Raw genomic sequence first — 14,923 nt, forward strand, 5'->3', positions numbered from 1 at the left:
AGTTGCCCTTCTATGTAATGAGTGTAAAGGTCATATTTATTAATTTGCACATTGCAAGATCCCATAGACAGGTAGTTGATTTTAATATCAGAACATTGGCTAGATGATACACTTTTCTCATTGTGAGATTTTTTTTTTCCACCTTAACCTGAAATGTTTCTCAGAACAGCCTTTCTTGTTTTCCTTGTCAACAGTTTATGTCCAAGATGGGTAACCAACCATTTTGGAACCAAACGACGATAAGTCTGTTGTTCATCACAGCAAGAAAGAAATAGTTCATAATGTGAAAGGTCCCAGGAATAGATGAGTAACAGCCAGACTACCAGAAACTTGAAGAATAACAAGGTTTAATGTGAACCATTGTACTCGGATTCAATTCTAGTGGTGAATTTATACAACACACTACAGAATGCCAAACATTTATTGCAGAGCAGAATAACTGTAAATGACGCTGAACCAACAATGCGGTAACAAGGGTAACTGTCATATATTTTGCCATCGTCATCTAAACACTTCTTGCAAACTGACGGACTTTACTGTGACTAAACAGGTCAGCCATGACCCACGTCATAACATTTCAACAAAATCAAAGACACATGAACTGCTTACAGGAAGTATAATACGTTGACTGTCAAAACTGAAAACATGGACTGAATCTTTCCGTGCTATGCACAAGCACAAATAAGTGACTCTTGTATTCTCTTCTAGTGCTCAGCATGTAAGTAAATGCATATTTAAATAGTGTATATATATTTATATATATATTTATATATGGAATCACAATCTTGTCTTACATGACTTTTCCTTGATTGCATACAGATGACCAGTAGGGGTGCAACACCCAAAGATAAAGTAGTTTTCCATTCAAAGGTTTTTTTTGGCTTTTTAAAATCATCTTTATTTAGCTTATTTAAAGCCAATTAGTGCTCCCTCTCTGCTGGACTCTACTGTGGATTGACAAGGGAGCAGGCTCCTGAGATTTTGCAGTAGTGTGTGAAAAAAGAACCACAATCCACTCTCTGTGGATCTTGCATCTTCAAATTGCACCAGGCCTCTCGGCCTACTTATTTCTCCTGTTCTGGCCACCAACTCCCGAACCCCTTCCAAAAATCTTGGAGGAGCAGGACATCAGATGATTTATTGTGACAATCTCCCTCCGTTTTAGCCTCCAGATAACGAAGGATGTGGGAAGCTGTAGGGAAGAGTCAATGTTTCAAATTCATCCCATCATGTATGCTAAACCGGGAATTTTATAATAGATGCATGTCTATTAGATGAATAGATGTAAAGACCTCTATTCTTGAAATTCAAACCAATTGATATCAATTAAAACAAAACTTAAATGCCTATACATCTGCTGTGACTGAGAGCCAACTTTCTGCAGAAAAGTATCCCTTAACTGTGATGAAAGAATGTATATCATTTCAAGGAACTTCATTTGAGGCAATAAATAGCTTAAAAAGTGTCAGTCTTCAGAAACAAACAGCTTGACTTATCCGAAGGATAGATTCTACCTATGGAGGCCAGCAAGCATCAGCTTTCAACTTCATCAGCTTTCAGCTTCATCTACATTTTTGGGGGGTTTTAACCCAGAAGGTTGTGGGCCAAAGCCCTATTCTGGGTAGATATGCACTCAGCACATATATTGGTGGATAAGTTGTAATGCCCTCAATCTCAATGATAGGTAGTAATCCAGGCCGTCAGAAACTTGTCCCTTCACCGATCCCGCACAGAGATCAGGCCATTTAGCAGCTGCTTTGGTCATCACAGAAGTATCCACAACAATGACCAAATGACTCTGAGGAGGATCCTTGGCTCTCCTTGGCACTCTTTCCAGCATTTCATTCCTCAACCCAATGTCCCTTTGAACAAAAAGACAGTAAATGGCTATCCGCACATGGCTGTGTCGAGATTGGATTTTACCTTTGTCTACATTGTGACACTAACTGGACTTCAAAAAAAACATTCATTGGTTGGAAAGAGATTTGGAGTGGGGAATGGGGTCGGTAGCTGGATGAACTGAGGTTGTGAACAGCACTTTCAAAAATGCAAGTTTGTTTTGCATTTGTATCGAATCACAGAGGGTTTCAAAAATGTTTTCAGCATATGACAGTTAAAGCTGCAGCAAACCTTTTTACAGACTGTTTTTCACATAAATCCATTGTCAACTTCATATTAACATGCTAACTTTTCAAAGCTCAGTATCAGAAACACCCTCAGAGTTGAACCCTAATGTTCAGTTACATGTGACTTATATTCTGTGGATATTTTATCAACACATGTTCTAAGAAAAAATGTATTTTACCTGACAAGTATCCTACGTTTAAAAATATTCTTCAATTATTCCTTTTTATGGTTACATTAAAGATGTTATTTGTTGAACAGTAGTACACAGAAATAAAATCTCTCAGGAAAATCAGCAACTATAAGATTAAACTAATGGGAAAATTTAATACATCAGGGAGGATGTTATTCAATTGTAATATATACAGCGTACTAAATACTCCTGTATTTTAATCCTTTATATTTTGTAAATTCCATTGGTAAAATATGTCACATTAAAATAATCTTTGTAATTAATATATGAACCATGTGTCAAATTTATGTATTGACCCATTGCACTCAATGACGGCCTTCAATTTTCTCCATATAAAAACTCTTCAAAATGTACGCTATATGTATCAAAATAAATAACAATAGATATAAATAACAGGTATAAATGGATTACTGAGTTGTGTTACAAAGCGGTCTCTTGTTGATCTTGTACTTTCCAGTTTAAATCAAATGCAAGCTTTAATTATGTCCGCTCCCTGCTTCCCCATTCATGATTTTACAAGTCATTCCAAGAATGTTTGGAAATGAATCCCAAAAAATAGGGACAGCAATGTTTCTAAAATGAGCACTGATGTGGGATTTTTTTTTTTTGGTTGACACCATTTATTTAGTTTTTCTTTTTTTTTTGGTTGTTGTTATTTCACTTGTTTTCTCTCAGTGTACCTATATTGGAATGTGTTTGAAAGCAAATCATCCATTTCTGCAAAAAACATGCTATCTGCCAAATTGTTAAATTGGCTTACCATGCCCAGACTGCTGAATTTTAAAATCAAAAAGAAAACGAAGCATTGATTCTCATTTGCTTAAACATGCTGTTAAAAGCTACATTGAAGATTTCCTCATTCTGAACTAAACTTGATGCTGGTACCTGCCAGACATAGAACAAATATACAGAGAGCTAGAAGTAATAGTCTTAGTCGACCCCTATGACAACTAGTATTATGTTCTAGTACATAATGAAGGCACAACACATTAAATATTCTGTGAGCGTGGAAACAGTGCTGTTGGACGGATTACAAACACTCAACCACTTTCACCAGGAATTCAGCTACATGAAGCTTAAAAGAAACCCCAAAGAGGATGCAGACAAAGAGTTGTGGGGGGAGGGGGGTGGTGGAGGGAAACCACAGTCTTTTGTTACAGTTTGGGTAGAATATAGTTTCATAAAATAGGGCTTACTGATGAGTTTTTCCTATTTACAAACACTTTGAATGTTCGCTTGGATCACTTAAAGTTGGATTGACCAATTTGTGGTCGTGATTAATCTTGCTCCCATTTTGGATTTTTTTTCCTTTCTCGTTACATACATCAGCAGCAATTGGTCTCCATTAAAAGCAGCATTTTATTTTCCTCCACAATTTCTGCTTCGCTTGTTTTATATTGTTTTTTTCAGTGCCTCCGAGGTCACAGATAGGCCCACCATTTGTTTCTGTCTGAGTGCAGTTCTGGTGGGGTGACCAGGCCCAGTTACTCCATCGCAAAGTTTAGCTCTGTCCTTTTTGGATGTGAGCTTACATCGAGAAGACTACAGAATTATCAAACTCCAAGGTTCCTAAAACACAGACAACTTCAAGTACTTGCTGCAACAGTGGTCTAAAGTCCTACCCGTAACACAGAATTCGGACACATAGGATTAGCATATTCTACCACTATAGCCTACAACCAGGCTGATATGAGTTAATAGCTAGAGAATGGGAAAGTACTCTTCAAAGGTGATGTTCTTTAGCTGTCTCCAGGGATGACGGTGCCTGTTTGTAAGTCTTCAGGCTGGCCAGAGGAATGTCTGTCATTGGATTCCCACTGGTATAATGCCCGTCACCAAAACCGATCAGCTTCCTGTCGTTGAACTGCCCTCTGTTGCCATCTTCTTTCCAGGTCCTTGAAAGCGCGTGTCCATTTACCAACTTATCCTTCTTGATCCATTCCTTCTGCGATCCAAAAGTGGAGAGAGGTGATTTGAGCTGCTGGTAGGAACCAAGACCAGGAGGCATCCAACAGTTGTCTGAGTGCCCGAGCACCAAGCATTCTTGAGTGCACATCTCTGTTGCTTCGGCTAAACCTCTGGGACCAAGAGGAACATCACCTGGAAAAAAAGCAGAAAGAAAGAGAATTGTGCATTAATGACATGGGGCAAAATACTGTTTTACATTTGCATGTGGTGTACAAACTAATGTTTGAACTGAGGTCAGGCTGACAGGGTGAATTGCAGCCTCATTCTGCTTTAATTAAAATAAATGGGAACAGACAGCATGCTAGCACCACTAGTAGAGGTACTAACTTGCAATACTGACACCCAGTACTCTCTGTGTGGAGTTTGCACGTTCTCCCTGTGACCATGTGGATTTGCCCCAGGTGCACCAGTTTCCTCTCACATCCAAAAGATGCACAAGTTAGTTGGTTAACTACGCTTAGGGGTATAGTAGAATCTAGGAGGAGCTGATGATAATGCGGGGAAAATCAAGATTGACATTAAGGTAGGATTAGTATAAATGATGGTCGGCATGGCAGCGGTGGGCGAAAGGGCTTGTTGCTGTGCTATATCTCAATAACTCTGCTTAATCCTTTCATTCATAAACGCCTGACATCTCACTGGTGAACATGCTAATTATAAATATAACTCAAAGGGAATTTTATCTCCACTGTGCTTGATAAACATTCTGAAGTCAAAATAATCGTTTATTTCTTCAGATCTGAGTGACTTAATGGTAGTAAATATTACACTGAAAGATATTAGAGAAACAATTTGCATTTTATCTTCTTTCTTTAGAGTTCCCAGAGAGGATACAAGAAAGATTTACTAGCTTGTTTTTGGAGATGAGAGACTTTAGCTACAAGGTTAGACTGGAGAACCTAGCGCAAAATACCAGTGGAGGAACTACACAAGTCAGGCAATATTTATGGATGGAAATGGACAGTCAATGGTTCTGTATTGGACTGAATATGAACATCAACAGTTCATTTTCCTCCACAGATGCTGCCTGACACATTGAGTTCCTGCCGCAAGCGGAATCAAGGGATATTGGGAGAAGGCAGGCAGGCCTTACTGATTATGGATGATCCGCCATGATCACAATGAATGGCGGTGTTGGCTCGAAGGGCCAAATGGCCTCCTCCTGCACCTATTTTCTATGTTACTATGTTTCTAGGTTTCGAAAACACAAAGTGCTGGAGTAACTCAGCAGGTCAGGCGGCATCTGTGGAGTGAATGCGTAGGAGATGTTTTTGGTCAAAACCCTTATAACAGGTATAACAGGTATAACAGAGCTTTATTTGTCGTTCGGTACCGAAGTACCGAACGAAACTACATAGCAGTCATAGAAAAAAAAAGAACACAAGACACATAACCCCAACACAAACGTCCATCACAGTGACTCCAAGCACCCCCTCACTGTGATGGAGGCAACAAAACTTCCACTCTCTTCCCCACGCCCACGGACAGACAGCTCGTCCCCGACCGACCCGCACAGTCCCCGCACCGGGCGCTGAAACGTCTCGCGGCCGAACCGGGCGATGAAAGGCCCGCGACCACTATATTCAGACTCCAGCAGTTTGTTTTAGGCTCCAGATTCCAGCATCTGTGGTCCCTTGTGACTGCAGGGGAAGTCGGGGCTGTTCTCTCTTCTTGGACATTTGTGAGGGGATTTGACATATCTGTAGAAAGTCATGATGGCGGCAAAGTGAGGGGAGTTGTTCACACCAGCAGATGGTTCAAGGAACAGGGGAACAGATTTTAAAAGTTGAGCAATATATACAAAAGGAATGTGAGGGCAAACCTCCTTATCAAGGCTAATACCATCTGCAGCTCATTGCCAGTAAGGTTGGGTGAAAATAGTAACAATCCCTGAGAGAGTGAGGTAGGCAATTGAAATTTCAGAATATTCTTGATATTTTTTTAAATAATGGAGGTGTCATTTTCAACATTGATCTGTTGAGATCATGAATTGTTGAGGCTGTGAATATGAGCGAACTTGGTTCGGGAGCCATTTTAGGGTGGCACAATGGCACATCTGGGAATGCTGATGCCTCACAGTGCCAGAGAACCAGGTTTAATCCAAATCTCGGGTCCTGAGTTTGCAGAGTTTGCATGTTATCCCTGTGACCGTGTGAGTTTCTTCCAAATGCTTGAGTTTCCTCCCACATCCCCAAAGACAAGCAGACTTGTAGGTTAATTGGCCTCTGTAAATTGTCCCTAATGTGTAGGAAGCGGATGTGAAAGTGGAATAACATAGAACTAGTGTAAATGGGCTATGATGGTCAATGTGGACTCAGTGGGTCAAAAGAGCTGTTTTCAGGCTATATCTCTAAAACCTAAAATTGTGAGAATCTAGCACTGTGCTATGTGGAACTAACGATTCTTACAAAAATGGGAAAGTAAATCTTAGCTATGCCATTTGAGTGTTCCTAACAGGATAACAATGAAATATCAAGCATTTGTCCTTGCATGTGATAGTTGCTGCTAATAGAGTTGCAGGACAGGGGATCAAGAAGCAATTTCAGACATAATTCTTGCAGAATAGGAAATTATGACATTGGGAAATTGCCTGTTTTGAGGAATAATCAGAGCTGTCAAAACAATATCATCAAGAAAGACAACTTGGCCAATCACTAGAACACAAAGTGTTGAACTAATTCAGCGGGACTGGCAGCATCAGGTAAGCCTATCCATGTCTTCCAGAGATGTTGCCTGGCCCTCTGAGTTATTCCAGCACTTAGTGTTCAATGCAAAATTCCAGCATTTGCAGTTCCTTGTGTCTCCTGGTGGCCAATTAGGAGTTAAATTGCTATGCCTTGTCTCTTTGAAACTGACTGCAGGTTATCATGTAAATATGGACTAATTTATGCTTATATTTAATCTGAGATTAATATGTGCACGTGGATCTGCTAACGACCAGAGACTATTTACTTTCTTTTCTGTAATAGGATTTTGCATAAGTAATTGCGGATTACGTTGGGGCTCACAATGTTATTCTTTGTCACAGTCCGTGTATTAATAATTCCCTCATTAATTTTCACTTATAATCTTTTGCTTACTCTGAAGCAGAGAGATATTATTTTCAAAGACTTTGTCTTAAGTAGTCTGGACTCTGAACTGGTAGACATGGTGGTGGAGTAACAACTGCATGCTTTACCTAGCTGACCATGTATCAATGAGTAGAAACAATTATTATCCTAGTGGTAGAGGACTATCAGTGTGTCATGTTTAAGTATAGTTTTGTTCATACAACAGTTGAACTAAAACACAATTTCTTGATGGCCTACTTTTTGAGCTGTCAGGTACTTCATTCACATTCTATTACTAACAGGCAATATCGTCAATCATTTTCATTGAACGAAAAAACAAAGTTAATTCCCAAGATTTACTGTTTCACGTTCCATCTTTATATGATGAAAGAATGGGTCGACTGGGTGAAATATGATGAAAGAATGGATCGACTGGGCTTGTATTCACTGGAATTTAGAAGGATGAGAGGGGATCTTATAGAAACATATAAAATTCTTAAAGGATTGGACAGGCTAGATGCAGGAAAAATGTTTTTGATGTTTTGGGAGTCCAGAACCAGGGATCACAGTTTAAGAAGAAGGGGTAGGCCATTTAGCACTGAGATGAGGAAATACATCTTCACCCAGAAAGTTGTGAATCTGTGGAATTCTCTGCCACAGAAGGCAGTGGAGGCCAATTCACTGGATATTTTCAAGAAAGAGGTAGATTTAGCTCTTAGGGTCAAAGGAATCAAGGGATATGGGGAGAAAGCAGGAATGGGGTACTGATTTCAGATGATCAGCCATGATCATATTGAATGGCAGTGCTGGCTCGAAGGGCCGAATGGCTTACTACTGCATCTATTTTTCTATGTTTCTATGTTTTGAACACTGCCAGGGAAAATAAGTCCACTTCCTTCAGATGGGTGTTTAGTTTAAACTGGAGTGTGCACTACACATTCTAAGTGGTGTTCAGGAAATAAGGAAGGGATGAGCATATGTAGGATCTGGGATCTGGAACTGGGTTTGTGCTTTTTTCCACCACAGAGTACACTTCTGTTGAAAATAAATGGTGATATTGAAATGAATCTCCTTAAACCCTTGAGCCAATACTCCTCAGGTGAAATGATAAAGAATCTTTTCATTTATTGTTGTTAAAACTTATGTTCTTCATCTTTACCTAGAAGAAACCTTTATTGTGCTTTCCTCGAGAGAAACCACAACTTGGACTATTGTTTACAATAGGAGTGTCTTACATAGACCCTTTAAAACAACAGGGAAAACGTCCTATTTCAAGATTGAAAGATCCAAAATTGACATTTCCAGTTTCCAGATCAACCCCCCCAGATCCTACATAACATTTTAATTACTAGTTAAAGTGTGGAGGCCAAGTCAATGGATATTCGATTGGCTGAAACATGCAAAAGCCATATTGTGCAACATAATTGGGTTAATCACAATCGTGCAACATAATTGGGTTGACCACTGGATTAACATAGGGAGGTAGGAATGAATCACTCTCTTCTTATAATTCTTTAGCACGCAGAAGACTGTTCAGCCCATCAAAGCTATGCCAGCTCTCACAGCATTCCCGTTCCACTACTTATCACTCCACCCGCTGTTCTCCCCTTATATTACCATCAATTACCCTTGATTCCCATGTCACCACAACACTGGCAGTAATCTACAGTGGCCAAGTAACATACCAATATATAGTTTGGGAGAAAAGAAACACTGCACACAACATCAAAGGCCAGGATCAGGTGCTCGAATTATGAATCAGTTCAATGAGGGATGTTCATTCTTGCTATTGAGGGAGTGCAGTGTACATTCACCAGGTTAATTCCCGGGATGGCGGGACTGACATACGATGAAAGAACCGATCAACTGGGCTTATATTCACTGGAATTTAGAAGGATGGGAGGGGATCTTATAGAATCATATAAAATTATTAAGGGATTGGACAGGCTGGATGCAGGAAAAATGTTCCCGATGTTGGGGGAGTCCAGAACCAGGGGTCACAGTTTAAGAATAAGGGGTAGGCCATTTAGGACTGAGATGAGGAAAAACGTTTCCACTCAGAGAGTTGTGAATCTGTGGAATTCTGTGCCACAGAGGGCAGTGGAGCCCAATTCACTGGATGCATTCAGGAGAGAGTTAGATGTTGCTCTTAGGACTAATGGAATTATGGGATATGGGGAGAAAGCGGGAACGGGGTACTGATTCTGGATGATCAGCCATGATCACATTGAATGGCGGTGCTGGCTCGAAGGGCCGAATGGCCTACTCCTGCATCTATTTCCTATGTTTCTATGTTTCTATGTGGTGTGCAGAAACTTCCATCTGAAGTCAGAACTTCAGCTGGTGAAAAGCACAGTGTTAACAGTTGGAGGTGAGGAAATCCATAATTAGAATGAACAAGACTTGTGTCAAATGATGATTTTCTTATTTGACTTGGCTGAAAGACCTGTTTCCATGAAGTGAGACTTCATAATGCAAAATTTGTTTGGAAAAGACAGTGATCATATGCATTTAAAAAAGCAAAGTGCTGGAGGAATTCAGCAGGCCAGGCAGCGTCTTTAAAGTGTGCTCCGATTGATTTGGGTCAGGGCGCTTTTTTACCAGCCATTCAAAACAGATGCCACGCAGACAAGTCCCACCAGTACTTTGTTTTTTCTCAAGAATATAGCATCTGCAGTCTGGTGTCTCCTGTGATCATTTGCATTATTTTCTTAACACAGACATTTACTTGCTGCCCCCGTCTCTCATCTCTCTCTCTCTCTTCCTGGATACATTTCAGTAAGTGAATGAACAAGTATCTCTTCCCAAATACGTTCCGGTAAGTGAGTGGTTCCTCCTCAAGGTTAAGCTCAGGTGGCTTTAAGGAAACTTCCCTGGAGCACAGTTAGCTATTTCACCCATCAAAAACCTGATCCCCCTTGACCACGTCCTCATAAGAACCACATGCATACTCTGACAAACTCTGCTTCACCGGAGGGGCTTTCAGCCAGCATCGAGCGTGAAATTAGGAGGCTGGCTTTGAAAGTAAATTTTGGAGAGCTGCGGGCTACGTTACTGCGTGTACAGCAAGTGAAGTCCTGTAACCGAGTACAAGCCTTAAATAGTGCTTCTAAAGCACTGCTCAATCCCTGTCGTTGAAAGTGCAGAGAATAACCAGTGAACACATCACAAAAACCCACAAGAGCAGGAGCAGGAGTAGGTCACCAAGCACCTCAAGCCTGCCCCACCATTCCTATGATCATGGTTGATCTATGCTGCCTTGAACTCCTCTTCTCTGCCAGTCCCCCATAATGCCTTGATCTTTCAAACATTTATTTATCTCCACCTTGAATAGATCTAATGATCTGGAGTCCACCATCTCAGGGGCAGAGGGTTCCTGGGACTCACTATCCTCTGAGAAAAGACATTTCTACACACCTCAGTTATAAACGACCAGCTCTGATTAAATCCAAAAATGACCACTGTCGGAAGGAGCAAACAAATGCTAATACATCCATGTGATATCCCTCTCTGTTCTGTTTTACTGTGGTATGGCACAGTGGCACAGCAGTTGAGTTGCTGCCTTGTAGCACCAGTGACCCAGGTTCACTCCTGATGATGAGGGCTATCTGTACAGAGTTTGTACGTTCTCCCTGTGACTGCGTGGGTTTTCTCTGTGTGCTACGGCTTCCTCCCTCACTCCAAACATGTGAAGGGTTTATAAGTTAATTGACTTCTGCAAATTGTCTGTCGTGTGTAGGATAGAACTAGTGTGTGGGTGATTGTTGGTTGACACAGACTCAGTGAGCTGAAGGGCTTGTTTCCACACTCTACCTCTAAATTAAACTAAACTAAACAATGGGAGGGGTATTTAAAAACATTATGTTCATAAAGGAAAAATGGAACCAGTCTACGATTGGTGTTTTAAAAGGATAGCCCACTCATGATGGGCTGAACAACTTCCTCCTGCCCTCAATGTACCTTTAATTTTAGATGCCTTCATAAGGATCGCAGAATCATGCTACTTTAAATGCATCATCCACTAAAATCACTCTCAGTAATTGCTTTACTTGCAATTTAAAAAATGCCTAACCCTCTGTACTTTTCCCCCAAGGGATCTCTCCCCTCATGAGGTCAGGGAATGAATAAAGAAATGCTCAAATGATTTGTTTGATGATAAACTGAATTGATCGGCCTTCCTGACAATTAAGCAAAGCATGTTCATCAGGGCTGCCAAACGACTTGTATCATTGGTGCTCACGCTCCTCCAGCCATCCAGGGACACAGAATGTAATGCTAGCACCTGTCAAAGACAGGCCAGGAGTTTACATCCTGGCATTACCCCCAGCACATTTTGGTCAAGGCAAGAGCATCTTGTTAGAATGCAAATCATTGTATTGTGTACACCTATCACTTGCATGTTATTGTAACTGTCCTCCCAACCAACCTACTGAGCATTTACTCTACTACCACTTCCACTGTCCACTTGCGTGGGGTGAATATTGACAGATGAAATGTACTCTTTCGCTGCTCTTCTTGGGACCTGTGACGAGGATGATTCAGGAGATGATTGAGTTAACATATGAAGAGCATTTGAATGCTCTGGGCCTGTACTTGCTGGAGTTTAGGATATGGGGGGGGGGTCTCATTGTAACCTACCGGATAATGAAAGGCAGAGATATAAGACCATGAGATCATAAGTGATAGGAGCAGAATTAAGTAATTCGGCCCATCAAGTCTACTCTGCCATTCAATCATGGCTGATCTATCCCTCCCTCCTAACCCCATTCTCCTGCCTTCTCCCCATAACCTCTGACACCCATACTAATCAGGAACCTATCTATTTCTACCTTAATAATATCCACTGACTTGGCCTTCACAGCCTTCTGTGGCAAAGAATTCCACAGATTCACCGCCCTCTGACTAAAGAAATTCCTCCTCATCTCCTTCCTGTACGTGGAAAGAATGTTTCCAGCAATGGGAGAGTCTAGAGCCAGGTGCACAGCCTCAGTTTAAAAGGACATACCTTCAAAATAGAGATGAGGAAGAATTTTTTTAGCCAGAGCGTGGCGAATCTGTGAAATTAATTGCCAACGACGGCTGTTGAAGCCAAGACATTGGGTATTTTTAAGGCCCTTATTTATAGATACTTGATTAGGATGGGCTTCAAAGGTTACGGGGAGAAGGCAGGAGAATGGGGTTGTGAGGGAAAAATATATCAGCCATGATTGAATGGTGAAGTAGACTCGATGGGCCATATGGCCTAATTCTGCTCCTATGTCTGTTGTCTTATGGACTTGGTTCCATGGAATTATGAATGGCCACTTGAGAGAAAAAGAAGCTGGGTCTGTGTGCAATATCTCTTCATACAGCACTTCTGACACAACCCTCATTGATCAGTTAAAGCATCAGGGGAAATCCATGCAGTCACAGGGAGAATGTGCAAAGTTCCATCTCAAAGATCCACAGGTCAGGATTGAATTCAATCTCTGGGATTGTGAGGCAATTGTGAGGCAGGTGGGACTGGTGTAGATGGGGCAGCTTGGTCAGCATGGAAAGTTGGGTCGAAGGGCCTGCTTCCATGTTGCATGATGTTTTATCTATCTACGAACAGGTCTACTGGCTGTCCCAATGTGTCTCCCACTTCTTTCTCAAGTACGTATCCACACCTTTTCATAACATTTCTGATCGACTTTGATTACACGTCCTATCAGACAGTAAGCTCCATGCTGTTTTTACCAATACATCCATCCCCCTTACACCTTTTGCCCAAGACTTTAAATGTGTGTTCCTGACCCTTGAACCATCTGCTAACAGGAAAGTCTTTCCCTCCTAACCTTCAGCAAACCAAGCATAAAAATTTGTGTCTCTATGAAATCTTTGCTCCAGCATTCTTTCACTGGCATCTCTAATATCAGTGAAAACCCACTTCTTCAGCTTTTGTTTCCTGCTTTCATTACCTTTATATATTCTAATGCAATGACACTTGTTAGATCCATTGATTTAGCTTCCTATGTTAACAATTAAACACATGTATTGCAGTGTGACTAGCTGACTAGCTAATTAAACTATTGCATCGTATGGGAGGCACATTCCCAATCTCGTTGTACCCCTGTACAATGACAATAAAGATATATTGTATTGTATTGTATTGTATTGTTTAATAAAACAGTAACATCATGCCTCTGCTTTAGTGTTTTGCACTAGCTGTTGCACATGCTCAAAACAGTGTCCTTGAGATAGTTACAATAACACTGCATAACACTACGTCCACTGACCTTTTCTCGTTCTTTTGAGAGAAAGTCATTGGGAATTATTCGTACACTCAAAATAGGTGAAGATTGCAACTCTCGAGTGGTAAGCAGGAAGATTGCAATCACACTTGTGAATCTTCCATCTCATGTAGTATTGCAATTAATCCCGTGAAGCTTTCTGCTCAGTAAGCTTTGGCACAATCTCCAATGGACCAGCCTTTTGTAGCTGTTGAAAGACTGCTTTCCAATCAAGCTTAAACTGAGTGCATTCAGTGCTGAAGAAGAGGCAGGAAATGTATAAATATAAGACTATCTTTTTGCCTGCTGATTGCAATTTGCCTTTTCGTATGATCTCACCTGTTGTGCAAAATCCATCAAGCTTTGAATTAAGTAGTTATGTGGGTGACCTCTCATACCATACTCGAGGTTGAACAATATCTGAGGGAGTATTCACTGATTGCCTCACAGACACTTGACATTTGGTTGCAGTCACATATTCCATTATAGTAAATATCAATTCCAATTGCAAACATGAAGCTATTTCTACTGCCCCCCACCAACATACAATCAACTGTTATTTCTCAGTTTGCTTTGTAGAACTCCTGTGCGAAGACAAAATTGAAAAAGTGTTGGTAGACACAAAATGCTGGAGTAACTCAGAGGGTCAGGCAGCATCTCTGGAGAGAAGGAATGGGTGACGTTTCGGGTCGAGACCCTTCTTCAGACTGATGTCAGGGGATGGGGTGGGACAAAGATCGGATGTAGTAGGAGACAGGATGACTGGTGGGAGAACTGGGAAGGGGGAGGGGAAAGAGAGGGAAAGCAGGAACTATCTGAAGTTAGAGAAGTCAATGTTGATACCACTGGGGAGTAAACTACCCAAGCGAAATATGAGGAGCTGTTCCTCCAATTTGCACTGGCCCTTACTCTGGCAATGGAGGAGGCCCAGGACAGAAACGTCGGATTGGGAATGGGAGGGGAAGTTACAAAGTGCTGCGCCACCGGAAAATCAAGTTGGTTAAGATGGACTGAGCGGAGGTGATCAGCAAAACGATCATCTTGCGATCAAACGATCAAAACGCTTGGTGTCGCCAATGTTGAGAAGTTAACACCTGGAACAGCGGATACAGTAGATGAGGTTGGAGGAAGTGCAGGTAAATCTCTGCCTCACCTGGAAATACTGTTTGGGTCCTTGAATGGAGTCGAGGGGGGAGGTAAAGGGACAGATTTTGCATCTCCTGCGGTTGCAGGAGAAAGTACCTGGGGAGGGGGTGGTTTGGATGGGAAGGGACGAGTGGACCAGGGAGTTTCAGAGGGAACGGTCTCTGTGGAAAGCAGAAAGGAGTGGAGATGGG

At 41.4% G+C, this 14,923-nt stretch overlaps 1 protein-coding gene across 6 annotated transcripts in view; it reads right to left on the reverse strand.

Moving 5' to 3' along the window:
- Positions 1-365: 365 nt before the first annotated feature.
- The window catches only part of pcdh9 (protocadherin 9), a 697,317-nt gene continuing 682,759 nt past the window's right edge, over positions 366-14,923 (reverse strand). For all 6 annotated transcript variants that reach the window (XM_078402259.1, XM_078402257.1, XM_078402258.1 and 3 more), the window contains one exon: positions 366-4,417. In XM_078402259.1, coding sequence (XP_078258385.1) covers positions 4,041-4,417 — 377 coding nt within the window. In that variant the 3' untranslated portion in view covers positions 366-4,040. The remainder of the gene's footprint in view (positions 4,418-14,923) is intronic.

The sequence above is a fragment of the Rhinoraja longicauda genome, chromosome 7 (assembly GCF_053455715.1).
Source record: "Rhinoraja longicauda isolate Sanriku21f chromosome 7, sRhiLon1.1, whole genome shotgun sequence".
Lineage (NCBI taxonomy): Eukaryota > Metazoa > Chordata > Chondrichthyes > Rajiformes > Arhynchobatidae > Rhinoraja > Rhinoraja longicauda.